The following is a 17,933-nucleotide window of genomic DNA, read 5'->3' as shown; positions in this document are numbered from 1 at the left end:
TTCTTGCCCTTTCCAACTGGGCTGCTATTTGACTGCAGATCGTAGTACCACCACTGCCTGGGAAAGCCTTGAAGCGGCAGCTCCCTTTCCGAGGAGATGAAGGGATCTTTGAGGAATCTTTCATTGAAGAAAGGAGGCAAGGCCTCGAACAGTTTATTAACAAGTAAGCCAAATTCTTGGCTGCTCTGCTTTTGCCATTATAAAATGTTTCTTTCCCACCCTCTCCCTATTTTTCTCTCCCCTCCCCTTCCTCCTTCATTCCATACTTTGCTCTTTCCTTTTTTGCTGGGGATTGAATCCATGGCCTCGCATATGCTAGGCAAGCACTCTACCTCTAAACTATTGTACTCTCAGCCCCTCATGATCTTATATTTTTTGTCTACTTTGTCCTTTTGTAATAGGTAATATGATATAGTGGGCAAACTGAAGATAGTAAAACTCTATTCCTGTAATAAATTCAGATCCTGAATGCCAAGGCCTGAGAGTGTAATGCATGTTAACCCTTTTAATTAGGAATTTCCCTGTCTTGTCCTTCTGTTCTATTTCCCTTCTTTATTACAGTTTAGGTCATGCCCTACTGTTGTCCTCTAAAGACTCAAACCTTCCCCCCCTCTTCACATTCCTATTCTCCTGCCAAATCTCTCTGATCTCAGATATTACTGATAACCACTCTGGTCTCTTTATAGAATTGCTGGGCACCCGTTGGCTCAGAATGAACGCTGTCTACACATGTTCCTGCAAGAGGAGGCAATTGATAGGAACTACGTCCCTGGGAAGGTGCGCCAGTAGGAGTCCCTCTCACCACTTGCCCTCTACTTTTCCTGCTGAAATGACATTGGTTTTTACACTAAGCCTCTCTCTCTTTTTGATCTGAAGTTGGCTACCCATCCCCTGGCTTGATAGATCTTCTTGCATTGTGCCCCTTGGTACCAGACTACACCGTGTGGGTGCTCTGCTAGTATCTCTTCTCTGAAGAGAGGTGGGAAACCACAGGCAGATGTTCTTTGCTTGGGGTTGGGGTGGGGGAGGGATTGGACTAGAAGGCTATTTCTTGGGCATTTTACCTATACCAGAAGGCTAACTTGGGGGGAGGGGGTTTGTGCTGGTGAGGCACTGGGATATATTACTGATGCTGCAAGTCTAGGGCCTTTTTCTTATTCTTAGGTTTAACCAGGAACACTGAATAGGAAGAATCCCTGCTTTTCCTACCTGCATGAAAAATTTTCTTTTTGGGGAAGGTGGTAGAAACCCAAAATTTAATTTTTTCTAAGAGTATTACTCCCAGTTTTCTCAGCAGTTTTTTGGTTTGTTTGTTTATCCTTCCCCTTGTTGCTTTTCATGGCAGCAATCCTAGAGTTTAAGCAGTCCGATGTGTGGAGCAGGATGTATGGGTTTTCTGGGCCCATCATCACAGTTACTGCAAAGTCAAAAAGCCATCGGGTAGTAGGGTGCTCCTATTGCCTAGCCCCTATCCCTTTATGGCTCCCTAGTCTGGCTGGCTATATTTTACTCACTAGCTAATGAGTTAGTATGGGCCAACAGTACTCCCTCCTTAAGCCCTTGTTTCTTTATGGGTTAGCTTTGTGGGTTTTAAGGGATAAGAACAACTTATCACTGCCAGGTGAGTTTCTGAATGGCGGGAGGGGGTTCATGCTTTAGGTTCCTCTTGGTGGTAAGGAAGAACAACATCACATCCTCCTTCCATTCTTCCTTTTCCCATGTCATTTAGTGCTGCCCCAAGGGCAGAAGCACACACACCAGAGTTTCTCATTTCCCCTAAGCACTTTTGAGCTGTTGAATGGGGCTCAGGAGCAAGAGTTGTCTGCTGCCTTCCCCAGCTTGGACACAGGGTTATTGAACTGCCTGTTCTTGTTTCCTGTGGAACTCCAGTGTTGTCCCCAGAAATTGAAATAGGCTAGCAGCTAGGTATAGATTTCCCAAATCTTAGGGGCTAAAACAGCTTCTTGAGGCTGGCAAGTGTCCTGTCCTCTGTTGTTATTTGGGAGGTGGTGATTTGTTTGCTGGGACCTGTTGTCTGTCCAGGTGGTGGGAAGAGAGCAAGTTAACTTGGTGCCAGGTGCAAGTTGGGACTCTTGGCTTAGACTCCCTGTCATGGAAGGATTTGTGTTTTCTCTGTAGGTCCTTGGGGAAAAGGATTGCTGATTCTGGTGTGACCCTGGTCAGAGAGATCAGGATTAGATTTTGACAGGGGACTTGGAGCCCATCTCAGTGTTGAAGATCCTTGAGGTAGATTAGCTCTCCTGCTGCTAAGCCCATGCTGGTAGCTGAGTAGTCCCTTTCCCACCTCGCCAGTGTCGGTGTCCTTGCTGCCTTTTGATTTGTATCCTCTGTTACAGGTTTTTTTTTTTTAAAGATTTCTTCTTTCATTGTGCACAAGTGCTGAGAGTCTGAGGCCCCATTTCTTCTGTGTATATATCCCGACTTGGGGCTTTTATTCAGCAAATTGTTCATTCTTCTGTCAGACAATGTCATATTCTACTCTGTTCATATTAAACCACTGTGAAGCAAGCCTCCGTTTTCCTCCTTAAGTTGTAAATGTATTATTTCCTAGTGCTGAGTACATGCTGGGTATGTGTAGAACTCATACAACATGGCCATAGTCCTGGGGTGATGAGTAAGCTTTGCATTTGTATTACAGTACAGAAGAGCAGAGTCTAGACTGCTTGTAGAAGTTTACCTATGCTTTCTTGTAACTTGCAACTGACTTTGTCACATAGATAATAATGCATCTCTTTCCAGGAAGTAGCCATATAACACCTGTGGTTTAGGTCAGTTTAGCCTATTTGATTTTTATGTTTGTGGAGTTTTGTTAATTTGAATGTATTTATATTACCTGTGTTTATATATGCATATGCAATGTTACATAAACATATACATATGGGCCCATCCTTTGATACACCCACATATCATCAACAATTTCTTTCATTGACCTTTTATCTCATTTGATGATGCTTCATTATGTTGTTTTTCAAAAAGTTGATGCAGACAGAAAGGTGGGTGAAATCCTGAGAACTTCTGATGGGTGTTTTCATCTGACTAATACGGTTGTGTATGGGGTAGGATCCATGAAGGGTTGGAATGAGGGAGGTAGGAATCTTGTCATTTGGTAAATTAAAGATAGTTTTAAAGCTGGACATGATAGCACTTGTGTGTAACCCCAGGAGGATCAGGAGTTTAAGGCCAGCCTTCATTACATGGTTAATTCCAGGTCAACTTGATCAATATGGGACCTCGACCTCCCAGAAAAACCTACTTTTTTTTCTTCTTTTTTCTTTTTTTTCGGAGCTGGGGACCGAACCCAGGGCCTTGTGCTCGCTAGGCAAGCGCTCTACCGCTGAGCTAAATCCCCAACCCCAAAACCTACTTTTAATTTAATTTAAAATGGAACAATGGTATAGAAAAATGACATGTTCAAAAGATGAAGGCATTATAGAGACTTAAGAGTGATACTTGGTTTTAAATAGAAGAGTCAGCTGCATGAAAGAAGTTAAAGGATTTTTAAAGATCATTAGAGAATGAGGTGAGTGAAGCTGTCTGAGGGACCAGGAAGACTAGGTGTTTCTTTGAGATAAAGGAAAGGAGTGATCAAAAGACAGCCTTTGTGTGCAGCAGTATTAACGAAGGAACTGGAGAATAACTAGAAGAATTGGCTATAAAATAAAGTACCATCCATATTTTAGATAGACAGTATTCAGCTAGCTTAGGTGTAAGGTAGTCAGTACAAGTAAAATGAGTGAGTACAATGTATTTCTATGCAGAAATTTAAGAGCTATACAAGACAAAAATGAGAGAAAAAGAGGGTCAGGCATATCTAGTTAATTATTCCCCCCTCTCCCTTATTTTTTTTTTAATTTTTTTTTTAAATTTTTTTTTCTTCCGGGGCTGGGGATCGAACCCAGGACCTTGCGCTTCCTAGGCAAGTGCTCTACTACTGAGCCAAATCCCCAACCCTTAAATTTTTTTTTTGGTTCTTTTTTTTTTTTTTCCGGAGCTGGGGACCGAACCCAGGGCCTTGCGCTTCCTAGGTAAGCGCTCTACCACTGAGCTAAATCCCCAACCCCTCTCCCTTATTTTATTTGAGACAAGATTTCATTTTGTAGCCCATGCTGGCCTGGAACTTGCCCAGGGTAGCCTCCAACTTATGATTGTCCTGTGTGCTTTTTGTATGTTATGATTATACAGGTGATTTCCTTTTATTTATTAGCTTTAATATCCACCAAGTTCAGTTTCCTCTTTTTTGAGGAAAATTGGCCATTTTAAATAGCCTTTATGTCCTGTAAGAACTTTAAACCTAAGTCCTCTTACTTGTCTATACTGAGGCAAGGCATAATTTTTTTTAAGGTATTCAAGTTTATACACATATTTTAGTGCTTGCTACAATGACTCCCCCCGCCCCTTTTCCCCATAGCTCAGAACGATTCAACCTTATATTGGGTTCTAGGAGACAGAGGCTAACAGATTTTACACAAAACTAGACCTAAAAGAAGTCTACATCTTAACATTCCAAAGATGCCTTCCCTACCCTTTGACCTATTGGAGATGAGTTGTTGATCTAGTAAAGGTGGGAGGGGTGAACAACAGGCTTCGAAGGGGTTTTTGTATGGTATATCACCTAGGCCAGACACTTCTCTGTTGACATACTTGCTGTAATAATTTAAACAAAATCACCTGCTGTGGAAATTCACATCAGCTGCTCACTGAAATGAATGTTTCTTCACGTCCTTGAGGGCTGTTGAGTCACTCCTGGTAGTCTCTTAGACACAATAAACATTCTAATTTCCCCTTATTTGGTTTTTAACCCTTTTTATAATTCTGAAGTTTCTCCAAAGTCTTAACATGGGCCTAAGCCAGGGGGTTTGAAACTAAGTACTACTTTAATGATAGCCTAAAGGTTAGGTGCTTCTTACCCCAATTATAAATCATCAGTAATTAAGCTTTTTCTTTGAGATGGGTCAGGTAGCTGAGGCTGCTCGAGTTTGCTATGTAATTGAGTATGTATCTCTTGATTCTACTCAAATGCTGGCTTTACATGCTTGTGCTACTATGCCTGGCTTTTTATTTGTTTATTTTTAGGCAGGGTCTTACCCTGTACCTCAAGATGACCTAGAACTCTAGAACTTACTATTTACCTAGGGTAGCCTAAAACTCATGGGTGATCCTCCTGCTTCAGTCTTCTGAATGTTGGGATTGTAGGAATAAGTCACCATGCCCAACCTCAAGATAACTTTTGATTTATAAACTCTTAAGAATAATTTAGTTTGTGGTTTTCTGCTTCTCCCTTTGTGACCACCCACCACCCATCATTTATCTTTTCTTTTTTTGCCTTGCTTATGCACAACATGTTGCCTTCTTCATTTTATTTTTAGATTTATTTTTCTTTCCTTCTCTCATGTGGAGTGTGTGTGTGTGTGTGTGTGTGTGTGTGTGTGTGTGTGTGTGTGTTTTCTGTCTATATATTTTTGTCTGTGGCTTTTTCTGGATATTCATATAAAACATACAAATAGGAGTAATTATCAATATCCCAAAAGAATTCTTTTAACCCTTTAGGGACTCTTTTAAATAAGTGGTTTTTATGGTAGCTTTATTTGTCTGTTTTTGATGGTCTTACTCTGTAACCCCGACTAGCTTCAATTCATTATGTAGCCCAGGCTGTTGAGTATCCTCTGGCTTAGCCTATTGAGTGATGCCATTTACTGGTGTATGCCAACATATCTTGCTCTTCTTTTCCAGTGGTTTCAAATGTTTGTATGTAGATCATAAATTCCTTTACCTGGAAAAACTGAAGTTAAAGGGTTAAGATCGTTAACAGGAACTGTCAGCTAGACATAGATAAAAAATCAGAAGAGGGCTAGAGAGATGTCATCTCCAGTAGATCTGATGCCCTTTTCTGACCTCCATGGGCACCAGGCATGCCTGTGGTGCATGTATTTGTAGGCAAGTTTTCACATAAAAGAAAATAAATCTTTAGGCTGGAGAGATGGCTAAGTAGTAAGAGCACTGGCTGCTCTTCCAGAGGACCCTGGTTTAATTCCAGCACCCATTTTTAGCTCACAACCATCTGTAACCCCAGTACCAGAGATCCCATGTCCTCTTTTGGACTCCATTGTCACTGCATTCACATGGGGTGCAGTATACTCACAAAGGCAAACAGAAACACAGTATAAATCTTTTTTAAATTCTAAAGAAACCATAGCTCTTAACAAAGGAATACATTTGTAGAATTATAAAAGATTTTTCTTTACTCATCCCTATTCCCATTCTCTCAAACTGATGACTATTACCTGGTGTATCCTAGACCTCCCCTTCCTTTCCCTCTGACTTCATTCATTTACTCACACATATGTAGATAGTTTAAAAATACAACATTGGTTTTCTACTATGTAAATTAATTTAAATATATTATGCAATGTATTACATATTTCTTTTTGCATTAATATGTGGACATTTACCTCATTTAGAAAATGAAAAATAATGGTATAGCATTCAATAGTATAGTTTTATTATAATTTAACAATTCACCTATTGATGGAAAGTTGCCGCTAATCAGTCACTGTTATAAACACTGAGTTTGATCTTATTCCTGTGTGTATTTCTGTTTGATAGAGAGCAGGAATCTCTGAGTCAAAGAGTGTGGATAGTTTGTTACTTTGACAGCTACAGCTAAATTACTGTTTTCTCCCTCCCTTTTTGTGTATCCCTAGCTAGCCTGGAGCTCAGTGAGATCCACCTACTTCCCAAGTGCTTGGTTTAAAGGTGTGGGCCACAAAGCTGGGCTAAATTATTTTCTTTAAGAGTATAGTTTAGACCCCAAATTATATGAAATAACTGTTTCTCCTGAAATGAGGAAATTCATGTGTCCCCACAAAAAGTTTTCCCTGCTAATGGTACAAACTAAAATAACCTACAGTTATCAAAATTATTTTAAAATGTTATTTTCAATAATTCTAATTTGCATTTTCTGATGCATTTAGTTGTAATATTACCAACTGTTAGGAATTTTACAAGTTTCCCCACACATTTAATTTTGGTCATGCTAGAAGTATTATCTTTCTGTCAGTTAAGGCTCCTAACTACTCTAACAAATTTAGCTATCATTCTTAAGTTAATGGCCCTGAATATTTCTATTTTCCCATTAGCCTTTGGGGGTGGGAGTGGACAGCGAAGTCCATTAGTCCATTGGTAATGCAGCCTTGTATAAGGTACTTTCAAGACCAGTTTCATCTTAGATTAGCACTACTTGAAGCCAAGCCCAGAGCAACTCCCATGGATCCACATGGAAATATAACTTGCTTCTTGGGCCCCTGACAAATCAACAAACAAAATCTTGGACTTCTTTTGTTATTTTTTCTTAGATCTAAACCTTAAATTCTAGGAAGGGTCCAAATAAGGATTGGGGGATGTGGGGGATTGAGAACAACATGTTGATTTAAATTAGTAGCCAAGATCCCACTCCTCTGGTTGGTGTGTGTAGACCAAAAATAAATAATCCTATAGTTTGTATGCTGTGGAAAGCACATTCCCTCACCTCATTTGTCTCTTAATGGAGGGATAAGCCACAGGAAGCAGCTGGTATGGAAAACCAATGGGACCACTGTGGTGCTGCTTTTAAAAGTGAAGGCCTACCTGGCACCTATAACTGCCTGCTCCTGCCTAAACACACTCCACAGATTGACATTTCACATGTGTCTCAGAGTTATAGCCCATTATGACACAGTTGACTCAGGTTATAGGTTTTATGGCTGTTAGAGGAAGTCCTCTTAAGCTGTACATCTTCCATCAAGGCCAGCTTGGAGCTCCCCCTTTGGTTTGATTGCTGAGGTCCTGGGTCTAAGCAATGGAGTGTTTTCTGGAATGTTTGACCTTCCTTGCTGCAACGTCACCACAGGATTCACAGTGGAAGCAGGAAAGGTCACAAAAGCTGGAGAGTGAAGATCTGTCCATTGGAAGAACAGATGTTTGACCTAGAAAGTTTGTCCATTCCTGTGTTACCATTTCAGCCAGTCATCTGTCATCTGTTTTATTCTCTGTACCTTTCTATACATAACAATTTACCATAGGAAATCCATTGTGTTATGTTTTTTTCTACAAATTACCATTCATTGTTTTGGAAATGCTTTACTTACTAGATTTATTAAATGTGATACAGTATATACAATATGCCATAGTATGACTATAAGTTTATTTCTCTGTTCTCTTATTGATAAATTACTGAATTGAATAATTTTATTATTTTACAAACAATAGTGGTAGGACGATTCTTGATTTTAGCTCAGTTGTTTTCTGATCACATGACTCCATTGAAAAATAACTTTTCAAAAATCAAGAATTAAAAAGGTAAATTTGACATTTATTTTGCAAGCTATATTGATATCTACCCTAGTAAGAGAAAATTGAGTTCTCATATCTGTTTCTGCTTTTAATCTTTTATCTATTTTCATTGAAATATATTACATATATTATTGTTACAAAAATATGTATACAGGTATGCATATATATGATATTTACTATTCTAACTTTTTTTGAAATGGGGTCATACTATATAGCCCTGGCTGGCCTGGCACTTACTATATGGATCAGGATGGCCTCAGACTCATGGTAATTTTGTAGTCAGCCTTCCAAGTGCTGAGATTACAGGCTTGTATCACTATACTTGTTTTTTGTTGCTTTTTTTTTTTGAAACAGGTTCTTACTATATGGCCCTATGTGGTTGCAACTCAACTGTGTAGATCAGGCTGGGCTTCCTGCCTCTGCCTTCCAGGTGCTAGAATTACATATATGAATGCTGTGTCTGGCCTAACCATTTTAAAGTATACAGTTAAATGTCATTAAATACATCTGTATTGTGCAATCATTACCACCATACATCTCAATACATTTTTCATCTTTCTACTTCAAACTCAATAACTCTTCCATTACCCCTAGTAGCTATCATCCTTTTCTGCTTCTCTGAATTTGACAATCACAAGTATCTCATATAAGTGGAATATTTCTTGCATTTTTGTTATTACATGTTTATTTCTATGTATGTGCACTTGTAAGTGCTATATAACACATGTGTTGGGGTTAGAGGGAAACTTGCAGGAATCAGTTCTCCTACCACATAGGTCTTGTAATTAAACTCAGGTTGTCAGGGTTGGTGGCAAGTACCTTTACATGCTGAGCCATCTCACTTGCTTTTATTTGTCTTTTTGTGACTGGCTTCTTTCACCTTAGCATAAAATCAAGTGTCATCAGTGTTATAGCACATGTCAGAATGCCTTTCCTTTTAAACGCTAGAGAATTTTCCATTCATTTCCCTGTTCCATTTTGTTAGTTCATTTACTGGGAATACTTGAGGTTTTTCCGTTTAATTAAAATTTTTAATTATGTTTTTGTTTGTGGATATGTGTATACATGCATGTGCATGCTACTGTTTGTGTATATAGGTTAGAGGACAACTTGGGGAAGTTGTTTCTCTGGTATATGGCTTCTGGGGATTAAACTCAGATTGTCAGGCTTGGCAACAAGCACCTTTAACCTGCTAAGCCATCTCGCCAGCCCCCATTTTAAAAATTTTATGCATGTGTCATGTGTATGTTTGTAGGGAGTGGGCAGAGAACAACCTTAGGTGTCATTCTCAGGAACGTCATTCCTCTACCTTTTAAAAATGCTCAATAAATAAATATATTTCCTTGAGATTTCTGCCTAACCTGTTTGTTTGAAAAGTGATAAACATAAAAATAACTAAAATAAAAAATCATAACAATGCAGGCTGCTCTCAGAGTTTCCCATTGGTTTACTAAGCACATATAGCTACTTGACTGAACTGTGGACTTACAGTCTCTAAATGACTTCCCCTGTCAAAAATATCACCCTTAAAGTTAAGATAAACATTTTAGATCATAAAGACATGTGTCTCCGGAAGGTGCTTAACTTTTATTTGGCAAATCAAGAGTTTTTTCAATAAATTCAAAAAGGGACTCTGGTAAATCAAGACTGGTAGGACTTCTTTTACTTATAGTCAGCCTCTACTGTTAGAGTTTCTACTTCAAATGTTAGATTCTTAGCTTTGTTCAACTTTAACATAATTCACCCATACTTTCAGGCTTTCTATCATTTTGTAGTAAACCGGGTTAATGGAACCCTCAGAAACCTCAGGTATTATTCCTGCTTTCCACACTCATAATCAAGGGATTCTTCACAAAATTCATATATATATATATATATATATATATATATATATATATATATATATATATATATATATATATATATATCAGTCAGTCATTACCTTGAGGCTGCCTCCCTCTCTTCCCTCATTTTTTTCTAATTTTTGAAATTATAATTACATAATTTCTCCCTTTCCTCCCCTCCCTCATATATGTCCATTTTTTGCTCTCTTAGAAATTCATGGCCTCTTTTCTCATTAATAGTGTGTGTGTGTGTGTGTGTGTGTGTGTGTGTATACATATATATATATATTCCTAAATACATAAAATACAACCAGCTTAGTCTATATCACTTGTGTGTATGTTTTCAGAACTGACCTTTGGTACTGGGCAACCAATTGTTCTTCCTTGGGGAAGACTGTTTATTCTGCTCCCAGAATTCCTTAGTTGCCTGTAGTTTGTGTAGTGTTGAGATTTCATGGTTTCCCCTCTACCTCCACTTTATAGGTGTAGCGTCTGCCATTACTAGGAGGTACAATCTCGTAGCAAACCCCCTGATATTCTTTCTGGCTTTTAAAATCTTTCCTCCTCTGTTGTCTGCAGTGTTCCTTGAGCATTAAGTACCAGAAGTGTTTTGTAGATGTATACATTAGGACTGGGCTCCACAACTGTATTTTGATTGGATGTGTTTTTTTTGTCTGGTCTCTATTGTAAAGAGAGAGTTCCTTGATGAGTCATATATATCTGCCCTCTCCTTTTGAGATACGGTTTCTCATTTGCCTGGAGGTTGGCTGGCCAGCAAGGTCCAGGGATCCTCCTGTTTCCAGCTCCCCAGCACTGGGATTACAAGTGTGCACCACCATGCTTGACTTTTTACGTGTGTCCTCATGCTTACAAGGAAATTAAGTAATTTACTGACTGAACTATATTTCCAGACTTTCCCCCCTCATTTTGGGGCTATTGTGACTCAACTACAAGTAGATAAAACAATTGATGAAAAAATATTTTTTTTCGGAACTGGGGACCGAACCCAGGGCCTTGCGCTTGCTAGCTGAGCTAAATCCCCAACCCTGAAAAAATATTTTTATCCAGGGTTTTTTGTACCCCAATGTGACCTTGAATTCACTATGTAGTCACCTCCCAAGTACTAGGGTTCATGATACCTGCCAGCACACCTGATTTATGCATTCTTGGGTATTAAACCTGTCATCACACTCACTTTATGCTTATAGAAGCATTCTACTAACTGAACTATATCCCTAATCCCAAGGAAAAATCTTTAAAAGCTTACTTTGAGGTAGAATCTTACTATGTAGCCATGGAGACTAGGAGGGCCTTGAATTCACAGAAATGTGTTGGCCTGTGCCTCCATAGTGCTGGAATTAGAGGTGTGTGCTACCACACATGACTAAAACCTTTTTATTTTATTTATTTTTAACTTTTAAAAAAGATTTATTTATTTTATGTATGTGAGTATAGTGTTGTTCTCTTCAGACACACCAGAAGAGGGTAATTCCCATTACAGATGGTTGTAAGTCGTCATATGGTTTCTAGGAATTGAACTTATGACCTCTAGAAAAGCAGTCTGTGCTCTTAATTGCTGAACCATCTCTCTAGCACCTGACTAAAAACTTTTTAATATAGTGTTTGTATTTATTCCTTGAGAACTTCATATATGTATGGAATGTATTTTGATCATAGCTATCATTCACTCCCCCTTCTAGCTCATCCTGGATCTCCCTCCAAATTCACCTTCCAAGTCCTTATCCTCTCTTTAAAAAATAACCCACGGAGACCAGTGAATGCTGCTCGTATGTGTATGGGTGTCAGGCCATCCACTAGAGCATGGGGAACCTGCTGTAGGTTCTCTTTCTAAAAAAAAAAAAAAAGACTCCCTACCTAACCCCCTACCCCAAAGTCTACTAACTCCTCAGGTTGGGATGGGACTTCGTGAGCCCCTCCCCCATGCTGGAATGGTGACTGTCTTGATCATGTGCAGGTCCTACAGGCAGCCAAATCTGCTGTGAGCTTATGTGTGCAATGGCCCTGCCATGACCAGAAGACACTGACTCATAGGAGTCTTTCTTAATTTCTGTCTCTTACAGTCTCTCAACTTCCTCTTTCCAGTGTTTCCCGAGGTGTGTGTGTGTGTGTGTGTGTGTGTGTGTGTGTGTGTGTGTGCACTCCATAGTCACTTATTCTCTATACTTCATGACCTGTTGTGAGTGTCTGTATTAACTTGCTGTCCAAAGGAGATTTTGATGATGGCTGAAAGCTACAGTAATCTATAGGTATAAAGATAAGGCTTTAGAAGGCAGTATAATACTGTGTTTATTTAGCAAAATAGTAGCTTTCCCCCTCGGGCTTATGACCTTCCCAGCTATTCCTTCTTGCTTAGGTTTTATAGTATAGGCTTGAATTTATTCCCGTGGAGAAGGCCTTGGATCCAGTTAGCTTGAGAACTGTTTTGTAGTACTGTGGATCAAATATTTATCCAACACAAGGTTGTTCTGAGTGGGTTTTTAGTTTTATACTTAATTTTTTGATAATTTTAAAAGTGTCTGTAATATAATCTGGCCACTTTTACTTTCCCACTAAGCTTTATTTTTGAAACTATTCAGAATTGGGTTTTGTAAATGATATGTTGATATGCCATAATGTCTTTCTAACTAGGTAATTAATTTCCCCAACACATTCCCCAGTGACTTGAAATGCCACCAATAACATTTACTGAATCTTTGTATATACCTGAGTCTATTTCTGAATCATTGATTTTGTTTTGCTGGTATTGTTCTTATTCCAACATCATACTTTTCAAATGACTACTTTAGGTTTGTTACTTTTTCTATGACATCGAGTCTTGTGTGCTGACTAGGGTCATCTCGAAGTTGTGTGTTCAAATGATCCTCCTGCCTTACCCTTCCAGATCCTGGGACTACAAACATGCACGGCCATGTCCAGCTTGTTAAGGATTTTGGATTGTGGCCACTGTTCCTCTGTTTTTCAAACATTTGTTTAATAATTTTTAGAAACAGCCAAACATTTGATAAGAAATCTTACTGTTTTATAAAGATTATATTGAATTGTCACCTTAATGTTGAGAAAGTAGCTGTCTTTACAATATAGAGTTTTCCTGACCACAGGACTATAGTAGACTTCTGTTTAATCAGTACTTGTAAATGATGCATCTCTCTTTTCATTTAAGCTTTTGTCTTTTCTAATATCATGTTTATTTGTCTTTCTCATCTGTAAACTTTCTGGGATCTTTAGTTTCATTTATGTATTTAGAATGTCTGGCATAGAATAGATTATTCGGTATATGATCGATGAACATTTTACACTATAGCAATTGTTCCAGAATTTGATTAAAAACTGTAGACTGACCCACCTAGAAAAATGCACAAATACACACAAAGTTTTAAAGAAAACTTAAAGGGAAAGATTAGACACTCTACTTGATGTCTATATAATCTGTATTATATAGAGATGCTGTATCATAGTGGTTGAATACATTTTTTTGTGGGACTTGAGGGAAAGATTTAATACTTTAACCACAGGCTGCCGAGCAAAGCTTTATAGTGACAGCTATTCTTTTGGACCTGAGAATGAGGGAGTGCATAGGAGTGTCTTGGATTTTAAAGGGCAGAAGGAGAGTGTTTTACAGACTGCTCCACCAGCCTATTTATTCTACAAGATTTTTGGATCATTTCTATTTTTGTTGACTTTCTTAAGTCCCTTTGGGCCTTCTCCTACCTTCCCCACCTTTCCCACCTTTCCCTGCTGTCAGTCAGCACCCACTGTTGCATCTGTTGCCGGGTATTTGCATTGGTTTTCCTGGGAAGCTGACTGCATTGTAGATAAGTTTCTGTACCCCAAATTTCCTCCTAAATTCTTTCTACTTGCTTATTTTAGCTGAAAGCTGGTCTCTATCACTGTGATAAAATACCATGAACAAAAGCAACTTGAGTAGGAAAGTGTTTGTTTCATCTCTTATTCTTCCTGAAGGGAAGCCAGGGAAGGAACTCGATTCAGGAACTGAAAGAGACCTTGGAGGAACTACTGCTCACTGACTTGCTCCCCATGGTTAGCCTGCTTTTTCAGAATCACCTGTCCCGGTATGGCACTACCTGGGCTAGGCCTTCCCACATCAATCACTAATTAAGAAAATGTCCCATAGACTTGCCTATAGGCCAGTTTGGTGGGAACACTTTCTCAATTGAGGTTTTCCTCAGATTTCTAGGTTTGTGTGGCGTTGATAAAAAGCCAACCAGCACTGCTGGCTTCTCCCAAAGAGTTATACTTTACCTATTGCTATGGCGCTTTTCCGATAGGGGGTCTCACTAGGTTGCCTTAACTGATCTCTGATCTCAAACTTGTGAGCATAATCCTGCCTCAGTCTTCCAAGTAGCCAGGAATACAGGTGTGTGGCACAAGAGTAATGTATAAAACTTGGTTCTTTTCTAATACACATTTAGGTGGTTTTCAGCATTTTAGTTTATAAACAATACCACATTGAGCATCCCAATTAATGGTATGTTTTTGTTATGTAAATGTGCTTATAGGATAGTCTTGTGGAATTTGAACACTTGGATCAAATGCATGAACATTTAAAATTGATAAATAGCCATGAGATGGGAGATAAAAGAGGGTGGGGGAAAAGGATGATTAGAATATAGTATATAAATGTATGAAAATTGTTAAAGAACAATATTAATAAAATTATTTGATAACTACTGCCAATTTTTATCTAAATGTTTGTTTTAATATATGTTATTGTCAAACATACATGACTGCCCATTTTCTTACACCTTCTTACCAATACTGGAGCTTTATTAATTTGGGTAAGTTTTGTTTCACTTTCGTCCTCTCTTTCCCTTCCTCTCTTTTTCTTTCCTTCCTTTTTTTAAAAGATAGGATTTCATGCACTTCATGCTGGCCTCTAACTCATTATGGCTAGCCAAAGCTAGCCTTCATCCTCCTGCCTCCATCTTCCAAATACAGATTATGAAATGTACCGTGGTAGAGCCTTAGACTAGTATTTAAGTTTCCTTTTTAAAGATTTAGTCATTTTATGTGTGTGAATCTTTTACTTTTATGTATGTCTGTGGGCCATGTGTGTTCCTGGTGGCTGTGTAGGTCAGAAGAGGGCATTGGATTCCCTGTAACTGTGGCTGTGGACTGTTATGATCTACTTCTGCCATGTAGGAACCTGGTTCTTTGCAAGAACAAGTGCTTTAAAGCACTGAACTAACTCTCTGATCACCTTGTACTAGTGTTTTTAAACAGTTGTATGTCATTTCATTGTGAGGATGTAATAGAAATTTTATCTTGATGGATATTTAGTTTGCTTTCAGTTTGTTGATCCTGTGATATGCGTTCTATTTAAACATTTTTTAGATTTATTTAATTATTCAGGTGCTTGTGTTTAGGGATTTGTACATATGTGTGCAGGTGCCCAAGGAGGCCAGAGTAGGATGTTGGATCCCCTGGAACGGGAGTTGCAAACAGTCGTGAACTGCCTGATATGGGTGCTGGGAATTAAATTCAGATCCTCTGCAAGAGCAGCATGTATTCTTAACCATTAAGCTATCTCTCAAGCCACACATACTTCTTTGTCACTATTGTATTGCTGTGAAGAGACTTATGAAATAAAGCATTTCATTGGGTCTGACTAACAGTTTCAGAGGTTTAGTCCATTACCATCATGGTGGGAAGCATGGCAGCATGCAGGCAGGTGCTGGAGAAGGAGCTGAGAGCTATATCCTGATCTACAGGCAGAGGGTGGGAGGGGAAGAGAAAGGACATGGAGGAGGGAGGGAGGGAGACAGACAGAGGCAGAGAGAGAGAGGGCATGGAGAGGGAGAGGGAGGGAGGGAGGGAAGGAGGGAGAGGGAGGGAGAGGGAGGGAGGGAGGGAGAGAGCGAGGGCACACCTAGACCTGCTATGGACTTTTGAAACCCAAGGTCCACCCTCAGTGAAACAGTTGTTCCTTCTGTAAGGGCACACTTACTCCAGCAATGCTAGACGTAATCCCTCTCAAACAGTTCTGCTCCCTTGTGACTAAGCATTCAAATATATGAGCCTATAAGGGCCATTCTTATTCAAACCACTATGCATCTTTGTGCATTTATTTATTTTTTTTTCTTTTTTTGGAGCTGGGGACCGAACCCAGGGCCTTGCGCTTCCTAGGCAAGCGCTCTACCACTGAGCTAAATCCCCAACCCCTGTACATTTATTTTTTAGAATCAGATGTGTTCCCTATTAATATATTCACTAACCAGAATTTCATTTCTTAAAAATCTATATCATTTATAAGGAACAGTATTTTTTTAAACAATACTTCTTTTGTTAACTGTAGTATTTTTCACATTCTTTGGTCATTTTATCAAGTTTCTCCCTTCTATTGCTGAATATTTTCCCACTGTATGAGTATGTTATAGTTTATTTGTTCTCTTATTAGTGGAAATTTGGCTTACATTGGATTCTAGGTTTATTATGAATGAAGCAATAATGAACAGTCTAGTATATTTTGTAACTTCAACTTGCTTTGTAACTGAGAATGATCTTCTTAAAAAATATAGTGTGCATATTCATGCATGCTCACAAAACACATACATCATAGAACATATATAGAAGTTAGAGGACAACTTTTTTTCCCAGAGCTGAGGACTGAACCCAGGGCCTTGTGCTTGCTAGGCAAGTGTTCTACCACTGAGCTAAATCCCCAACCCCCTAGAGGACAACTTTTTAGGGGTCAGTTCCACACTGTTGAGACAGGGCCTTTTGTGGTTTGTGTCATTGCCAAGGATGCACCAGGCTTGTTGGCCCATGAGCTTCTGTCTAATTTTCCTGTCTCTGCCTCCCATCCTGCTTTAGAAGTACTGTGACTACAAATGCATCATGGCATCCAGCTTTTTATGGGCTCCAGGGATGGAACTTAAGTCTTCAGGCTCTTGTCTGTCCCAAGTGCTATCACCAGTGAGCCATTTCCTTGGCCACCAAGATGATTTGAACTTCAGTTCTCATTCTGCTGGGATTACAGGCATATTCTGCCACATCCGGTTCATGAGGTCCTGGAGACTGAATCCAGGGCCTTGTACGTGGCAGGCAAGAACTCTAACTGAGCCAAATTCCAAGGCCCTTACAAGTCTTATTGTAAACATACATGTGAGGCCCTAGGTTTGATACCTAACATTACAAAATATTTCAACGATTTGTAAGAATTTTAAAAACATTTTCTGGTCTTAAGTTCTATGTCAGATTTATGTTTTGCAGATATTTTTCCATCTCTGTTCTTGCCTATTTGTTTCCTTTTTCCTCTTTAATTCTCTTTTTGCTTCCTTCTTTCCTTTCTTCCTTCTGTCATTTCTTCCATCCTCCCAGCTTTCTTTCTTTTTTTGAGACAGAGTTTCATTATGTAATTTCAGCTGCTCTGGAACTCACTATGTAGACCAGGCTGGCCTTAGATTCATAGAAATCTGCCCATCTGTGTCTTCCCAGTGCTAGGATTAAAGGCTTTCAAACTATTCATCTTCTTAATGGTGTTTTTTCCTGATCTGGGCTTTAAATTTGGTAAAGTCTATTTTTGATATGGTATAGATCAAAGCTTGTATTTTTTCTATTTGAGTATCATTTTGTTCCAGAACTTTATTTAAAAGGAATCCCTACATTCTATCCAAGTTTGCTTTTTAAAAGTCAAATGACTATACGTTTCTTTCTCTGTGCTTCATTCTGGCTGATGACCTATTTGCCTGTCAGATTCTA

The 17,933-nt window shown here is 39.0% G+C and overlaps 1 protein-coding gene across 7 annotated transcripts in view; it reads left to right on the top strand.

Moving 5' to 3' along the window:
- The window catches only part of Snx12 (sorting nexin 12), a 129,936-nt gene that overhangs the window by 7,274 nt on the left and 104,729 nt on the right, over nucleotides 1-17,933 (top strand). For 5 of the 7 annotated variants that reach the window (XM_039099898.2, NM_001108817.2, XM_039099899.2 and 2 more), the window contains exons 3-4: nucleotides 39-163; nucleotides 687-777. In XM_039099898.2, the coding sequence (XP_038955826.1) occupies nucleotides 39-163; nucleotides 687-777 (216 nt within the window). Of the gene's footprint in view, nucleotides 1-38; nucleotides 164-686; nucleotides 778-2,139; nucleotides 2,530-7,802; nucleotides 14,910-17,933 lie in introns of those variants that run through there. The other 2 variants (XM_063280144.1, XM_006257079.4) reach the window with 2 other exon arrangements.

Source organism: Rattus norvegicus, chromosome X (assembly GCF_036323735.1).
Source record: "Rattus norvegicus strain BN/NHsdMcwi chromosome X, GRCr8, whole genome shotgun sequence".
Taxonomy (NCBI): domain Eukaryota; kingdom Metazoa; phylum Chordata; class Mammalia; order Rodentia; family Muridae; genus Rattus; species Rattus norvegicus.
The sequence above is the reverse complement of the archived record's forward strand: the minus strand, read 5'-3'. Positions and strand labels throughout refer to the sequence as shown.